General features: G+C 37.9%; 2 protein-coding genes across 4 annotated transcripts in view; one reads left to right on the top strand and one right to left on the bottom strand.

Moving 5' to 3' along the window:
- Positions 1 to 4,114, bottom strand: part of LOC126281393 (uncharacterized) — a 139,720-nt gene extending 135,606 nt beyond the window's left edge. For 2 of the 3 annotated variants that reach the window (XM_049980322.1, XM_049980321.1), the window contains exon 1: positions 4,007 to 4,103. Coding sequence is in view for 1 of the 3 variants with exons in the window: in XM_049980323.1 (XP_049836280.1) it covers positions 4,007 to 4,016 (10 nt within the window). In the remaining 2 variants the exon portion in view is untranslated. Of the gene's footprint in view, positions 1 to 4,006 lie in introns of all 3 variants that reach the window. The other variant, XM_049980323.1, reaches the window with a different exon arrangement.
- A 76-nt stretch (positions 4,115 to 4,190) lies between these two features.
- Positions 4,191 to 5,487, top strand: LOC126281394 (ER membrane protein complex subunit 3). Its single transcript, XM_049980324.1, has one exon. It carries the CDS (start codon positions 4,523 to 4,525, stop codon positions 5,273 to 5,275), a length of 753 nt encoding a protein of 250 aa, XP_049836281.1. The 5' UTR covers positions 4,191 to 4,522; the 3' UTR covers positions 5,276 to 5,487.
- The last annotated feature ends 1,860 nt before the right edge of the window (positions 5,488 to 7,347 follow it).

The following is a 7,347-nucleotide window of genomic DNA, read 5'->3' on the forward strand; positions in this document are numbered from 1 at the left end:
GAAACAAAGAACAGCGGTGCAGCTGGGAGGTTCTTTGAATCAGGAGCTTCATTCCATTTACGTTTGGTAGAAGTTGACAGCGAACATGATGACTGGTTTGTTGCAAGAAAATTCCCCGTGATTGCCATCTCCTATGACATGCTCCTTCCAACTGCCCCCACTCATCCCTCAGAGGCAGGCTTACGCACATTAGGCGACTTTCACACCTCAGGTTACACCTCCCGAATGTGACAGAAGGACCAATCGGCAATGTGGGAAGATAGCAGCTCAGACAATCACCCCTCTCTGGGCCTGGCCTGTACTGGGAGTACGTGTGAATCCTACCTGCCGACCCAGGGCAAGAAAAAGAGGAACATGAAACACCGAAATGGAGAAAGGATAGGAGAAGGTGAAAGAAGAAAGAAAAAAGGAATAAAAAATAATGGTGAGACTCTTATGTCAGCTACAGCAAATGCGGAAGACGTTCCCGAAAACACCCCACACATGTTCCCAAGGGAGGGGAAAAGGAATAGCATGAGGATAGACATACAGCACGGAAGGGAAAAGATACTGCAAAGGCCGGGGCCCCATGTAGCCAAGCACAAACCCGCCAAAGAGTGGCGAGCCCCCGGGAGGAAGTGTAGATCATGTTTGACATGTTTGTGAGAAATTTTGATTGACAAGATGGCAGACGTTGTTTGTGTTGATGTTTCACCGCATACATTTAGTGAAAAATTGTTTTATTACAGTTTATCTCACTGTACCGTTTCCACTACTATGAAAATATGATCAAATGTAAAAACAAAATGGCACTCACAATTACCACAATGGTAGAGGTACCACATGTTTCGCAGCCATATATCACCATGAAGAAGTTACGAACAAAATATTTTATGCATACAGTGACATACAACTGGAGTGGAATGAAATTAAAAAATCAAAGTTCGTCAGTTCTTCCATGGCTGATGTGGGTATTGTTCCCAGGTTGCAGTATTTTAATTGCCTGTCATTAGATGATGATGATGATTGGTTTGAGGGGCACTCAACTATGTGGTTATCAGCGCTCATACACATTCCCAATCTAGCCATTTCCATGAATGACGACGGAATGGTGAGGACAACACAAACACCCAGTTCCCGGGCAGAGAAAAACCCCAACCTGGCCGGGAATCGAACCCGAGACCCAGAGGTAGCCTGTCAGAGGATCAAGTAGAAGAGAATAAATTTTCTCATACTTGTGTCTTCTCTTTCTGTGTGAGGGTGAAGTAACACTAAACAAATTATTAAACATTTCACTGTCCATCCAGAATGTTGATGTAATCATCAGAGACCGAGTGAAACATTTCTGTTAACACGTTTCCAATTGTATATTTCTCATTTTAAACCATTCCCAGGACCAGTGTCTCATTTTGCTTTTCTTTACACAAAGTGCCAGAGGCAACGTTAGAGATGGTTTATGTGCATTTGCAGCCATTGCCAATAGTGCCAAAATACAGCATACAGCATACACAGAAAGTGTCTGCTTCAAAAGTAAGGTTAAATTGACATGCTATCTTGACAGGCAAGTTTGCTCATTTAGGAGAGACTTGACAAGTTTTAAATAGTTTCATTGCACATTTGAAGAAAATTGGCGTAATCAGGTTCTGAGAGCAATATTTCCTGTAGTATATTTTGTTTTTTCTTTCTCCTTCTTCTTTAAACAGTGTTCCAGTCAATGACATGACTGCTTTGTTTGCATTTGTGGCCATACTCACTACTCTCAAAATACACACAAACAAAAAGTGTCTGCTTCAAAGTGAGGTTAAACTGAAAAACATTGCTTGCATGTGTACAGGCTTGCTTGCCAAAGCTATGGCTAGATTAGAGCGATGTGCACAAAAGATAAAGTTCAGTTCACACTGGGCTTCATGGAACATAGCATCAAACAATCCACAATGCTTTCCATATGGAGATATTCATAAAGGAACGCCAACAGAATGGTATGACACCATCAAGAATTTTTGGGAAGAAAGTTTTGATGATGATGTCAGTTAAAATCAGATGTCAGTCTATTTTCACCACACTCATTCATGTTATAGTAGTGGATTGTGTTCCCTTAATCTTTATTTTATTGTTTGCTTACTTCAGTTTTCATTACACATTGAGAACATTGCACAAGAACTTTGATATTTTTTTGTAAGAATAGACACTTAGGCCTATCTTAAATCAAAAAATGATTTAGGTTTTACAAGAACTGGACAAACAAAATGGCTACATTAATAGATGAATAGTTTTCACTAAAAAGCTACTTAACAGTGAAAGAGTCACCTCATATCACACTGGTCATGTCTGTTTAAAATGAAAGAACAGAGACAGTAAAATACTAGGAAACTAAATCATAAATATTTTTTTCCCTTCATGTATGAGGAAAACAAAGTAAACAGAGAATACATATTGCCTTCTGAATTTGGTTAGATTAGATTAGATTAGATTAATACTTGTTCCATAGATCATGAATACGACACTTCGTAATGATGTGGAACGTGTCAGGTTAATAAAAGATGTCTGTACAAGAAATTACATTACACAAAATATTGCATGACACTAATGATTAAGTTGGTTTTTTTTTTTTTTTTTTTTTTTTTTTTTTTTTTTTTTTTTTTTTTTTTTTTTACTTTATATCTAAAAATTCAGCCAATGAGTAGAAGGAGTTGTCATCTAGAAATTCTTTTAATTTATTTTTAAATGTTAGTTGGCTATCTGTCAGGCTTTTGATGCTGTTTGGTAGGTGGTTTGAGATGTTTGTATGTATATATAATAATATTAATTTTCTAATATTTATAACAACACTTTTCTCTTTCTTTCCATTCCAGTAGTGAGGAAAAGCATAAAACCTATGTCACTAACATCTATTATATATTTTGCTTTGCTCATTAATAAACACTATCACTTGATTGATGAAGTCGTCCATTTTTAATGTATGTGACCATCCAGATTTGGCATGTAGTAATTCCATGGAAATGTCTTGCTCGCTAAATACTCTATTTATGACGTGTTTTGAGTAACCAAAAGATAAAATATTCTTAGGATAGCTCATACAAGTGAGTAATCAAGAAAAAATACAATCTCACATGCAACTGCCACAGACATATTTGCAAAAGCTAACTGGTGCTTAAACTGGTTGCACAATAAATAAATATATTTTAAGAACAGATAAAGAAAATGTCATTTCTCTCTTACATAGGCCTAAAATGTGTCTTGTGAAACCAACAACAGAAAAAAATATCCCAATGATAGGTTGCAGCACTTCACCATACATCAATTCCATGGTAAAAGCGACATAGTGGGGCCCCTCCTTGCAGTTATCGTAGTTTACCTACAAAATATGTACACGGTAGGGCTAAAAATACTGGCCGGAGACTTCTATATTATTTAACGTGGGCTAAGTTTTTTGAATGTACCTAGCGGTTTCAGTTTTTATGACGAAAATCACCGAAATAATTATAATACTACTGGTCAGTCTTAATTTGAAATTCACATTCCATGGCTTCGCCAACTCTCAACCAAATATCACCTTCCAACCTAGGCTCGGTCTAAGTTACGGATCAGTCTGTCACCACAATCGAGACTACAGTGAGGGAGGGTCCAGTATCACACTCCCGACGAAATCACCAAGCAGAACGTGGTATCGTAGCAATGAAGTTATGCCTGAAGAGACTGGTTCATTGGAAAACTGAACACACTGAACGAAGGTAAAGACGAAATCTTAGTTGTGACGACGTACCGTTCTTTAGCGTAGCCTAAAGTTCTACATTGGAAGAACATGATGACAGTTTATGCTTACATAATGAATGAGTAGTACTAATTGCCACTAACAGTAGTTTACAGTAACTTTACATCAGTAGGCATACAAAAAAACTATTAACAATAGAGCACAGTAGTGTGGAAAGTGTGCATCGTTATTTGGGACGTCGTATATCTTGCATTGCTCTGGACTTCGAAAAATTCTTCTACACACCTAGGATTGTACACAGTGTAAACCACTAACCTCGCTCCATGTTAGTAATATACACCAACAAAATTCAGTTTTCTCTACTTATTATCACAACCATCAATAAACACCTTCGCGCGTTACTTTAAAATCTGAACAAAGACTCAAGAAAAGTCGAAGATATGATGGTTTTTTTTTTTTTTATCACCAACGAACCGAAGACAAAACTATCAGAGAAAACTCAGCCGAATGTAGAAACGCAGAAAAAGAACTTTCTTCGAAATGGTTCATAAATTCAAATTGTACATAAACCACCACGACTACAAGATACGAAACAATTGTATTTCTTACGTAGTGAAAGCTTTCTGCAGTGCCTACTAAGCACAAAGCAAGCTTTTGTATACCACTAGGAATGTAATTACTTAAGTTTTCGACGAGTCTTTATAGAATAATTTAGGACAACATTTATACAAATCCATTTCGATAACACGACTTTGCTTATATATCTTTGGAAGAACTATTGATAAATAGTGTACTGTACTCAGTAATGTGTTGTTGCAGGTGCAAACAGTCATGGCGGAGCTAGTGTTAGATTCGAATATAAGATTTTGGGTATTTCTGCCCATCGTTGTTATCACGTTTTTGTTTGGTGTATTGAGGCACTATGTTTCTATTCTTTTGGCGTCTCAAAAGAAACCGGAGCTCCAGCAAGTTCAGGACAGTCAAGTTATGATACGAGCACGACTTTTGAGAGAAAACGGAAAATATTTGCCGAAGCAGTCGTTCCTCATGCGACGGCACTTTTTCAACAACGAAGAAACTGGTTACTTCAAAACTCAAAAGCGAGCTCCTGTGTCACAAAATCCGATGACTGATCCCAGCATGATGACAGACATGCTTAAGGGCAACATAACCAATGTAATTCCTATGATAATGATTGGCGGTTGGATAAATTTAATGTTCTCAGGATTTGTCACTACCAAAGTACCATTTCCACTGACACTGCGTTTCAAGCCAATGTTGCAGAGAGGTATAGAGCTTGTGAGTTTAGACGCATCATGGGTTTCGTCAGCTTCGTGGTATTTTCTGAATGTTTTTGGACTGCGGAGTATTTACACTTTAGTACTCGGCGAAAACAACGCAGCCGATCAAGCACGCCACCTTCAAGATCAGATGTCGGGTGCTGCAATGGCAATGCCGCCAGATCCGAAAGGAGCCTTTAAAGCTGAATGGGAAGCACTGGAAATTTGTGAACATCACTGGGCTTTAAGCAACATAGAGAATGATCTTGTAGAGAGTGTTGCGTACGGAGAAAGTGATTCGTGACCTATGCGCTGGCGACAACGGAGGTGCAGAATAATGATGTTAGTTAAAGACAAGTTTTCATAGCACCGCGGATGTACATGAACACTGCAGTATTTGTTAATTTTATTTTCCAAAAAGTTTTATGAAAATATACCAGTGTGTAGTAAATTATTGTTGTTAGTGTTGTACAGACATTCCTTTGAAATACACATTGATGTTAATGAATTTGTAAATCGTTGCTTTTGTTTCCTTGACAGCTTAAATTGTCCACAACCTCGAGTAAATTAGACTGCAGCAAAGAAACAGCTCGTTTGTGGCAAAATAACGTAACAATTTGGTTGGAGCTTTTTCTCCTTCAAGCAAAAAGTGCTTCTCGGATAAAAGTGTACTAAGTCATTTGATTTGTAAAGTTTTCAAAATCATTAATATGTTTTATTCCTGCCACACAGTTGACCTCATGAGGGTGAATTCATAATTGAAATAGCCTGCATTCCCATGTACTATACTCCATTTTCAGTGTTCTGTCACACTCTTGCACCATTAGCTCAAGAACTTCTACAACACTAATTGTTGTAAGTAAGAGAGAGAGAAACCTTCATACGAATCTTTTGTTCTCGTTTATTCAGTTTTTTTTTATGATGTTCAGAGTTAACTTAATTCTGCCAGAGAAAGAAGTGGTATTATCAGAGCAATTGACATGAATGTTACTGATGCACAAAATGTGATAGCTTAGTAATAATTACAAAGAACATCACAAACAAAAAAGAGTAATTCTCAGTATCAAGTAAGTACACCATAAATTGATTAGTGAAGTTGCTTTTATTTTTTTTATATGAAAATGGAGACCACAGCTTTTGTATACATATACAATGAGATGAGTCATTCTGGGGTGGGGTGGGGGCGGCGGGTTAAGAGCCCAACTCTCTCATTGTTTCTCAGTTCCACTCTCTTAAAGGATTCTCTACACTGGAAGCCATATTCCTGGCAGAGCTAACAAACAATCTTGTTGGCATAATCTGTGATCTTACTAATGGGCCACAAAATTCTATTTGGCAAACTAAAATGTGATGTCACTCTTGCATGTGTGCAATATTATCTTTATCAAAGGGAGTAGTGGGCCACATTAACAACCTGCACCAGTGGAATAAGGTTTAAACAGTATGGTAAAAGAAAGTATGAAGGGCTATAATGTCCAGTAAGGGCTCTGCACTTATTCCTAACCTACAGAAAGACTTTGAAACATGGTTTAAAAGTGTAGCCGGCTGCAGTGGCCGAGCGGATCTAGGTGCTTCAGTCCAGAACCAAGCGACTGCTACGGTTGCAGGTTCGAATCCTGCCTCGGGCATGGATGTGTGTGATGTCCTTAGATTAGTTACGTTTAAGTAGTTTTTTTTAAAAGTGTGATATTGGCTGTTTGCACTAACATGTTAATCAAGAGAACAAACTTAGCCATACCACACTCAGCACAAATAGCTGAACATCCAAAATCTGATGCTTTCTAATATTGTACGCTGTTTTCGCCCTCCTACATTTTTCGGACACTTTATTCATATTAATCTGGTGCAACATGGCGCTCAAGATCATGTACTGACAGTGACAGCAGAACATGATTGGTCAGTGTTTCCTGCAGTGCACAACTAAGGCTGTTGTATGATGGACTTGTGAACAAGATGCCACTCATGTTAGGTCTGTGCGACTGAAACTACATATTTGTAACAATCAGGAGAATGCTGTCTTCTCTCTCCACATCAGATACAGCAATTCAATAATAATAATAAAAAAAAAGGCAGCATGGAGCTCATGTCCTTTAAGACACAATGCTTTAAATGGTGGCCAATCATCATCACTGATTAGTTTGATTAGAACTGAGTGTATCCAGCTGACATAAGTAAAAAGTTCTACATGAATTGCTAGCGTATGCCTACCATGTACCAAGTCCACTATTTGAGTCCAGCTCACTTTGGATCTGAAATTACATTTTGCCAATGTATTTTCCACTGGCTAAGCCTGGTTATTTAAAATGAGATATTTATTAATTAAAATAGGCACAGTCCAGCATAGGTCCCAGCACCACAATCATGAATGGATATTAA

Source organism: Schistocerca gregaria, chromosome 7 (genome assembly GCF_023897955.1).
Source record: "Schistocerca gregaria isolate iqSchGreg1 chromosome 7, iqSchGreg1.2, whole genome shotgun sequence".
Classification (NCBI taxonomy): Eukaryota; Metazoa; Arthropoda; class Insecta; order Orthoptera; family Acrididae; genus Schistocerca; species Schistocerca gregaria.

Coding starts and splice junctions, on each gene's coding strand:
- LOC126281394 (XM_049980324.1), top strand. CDS start 4,523: ATGGCGGAGCTAGTGTTAGATTCGAATATAAGATTTTGGGTATTTCTG.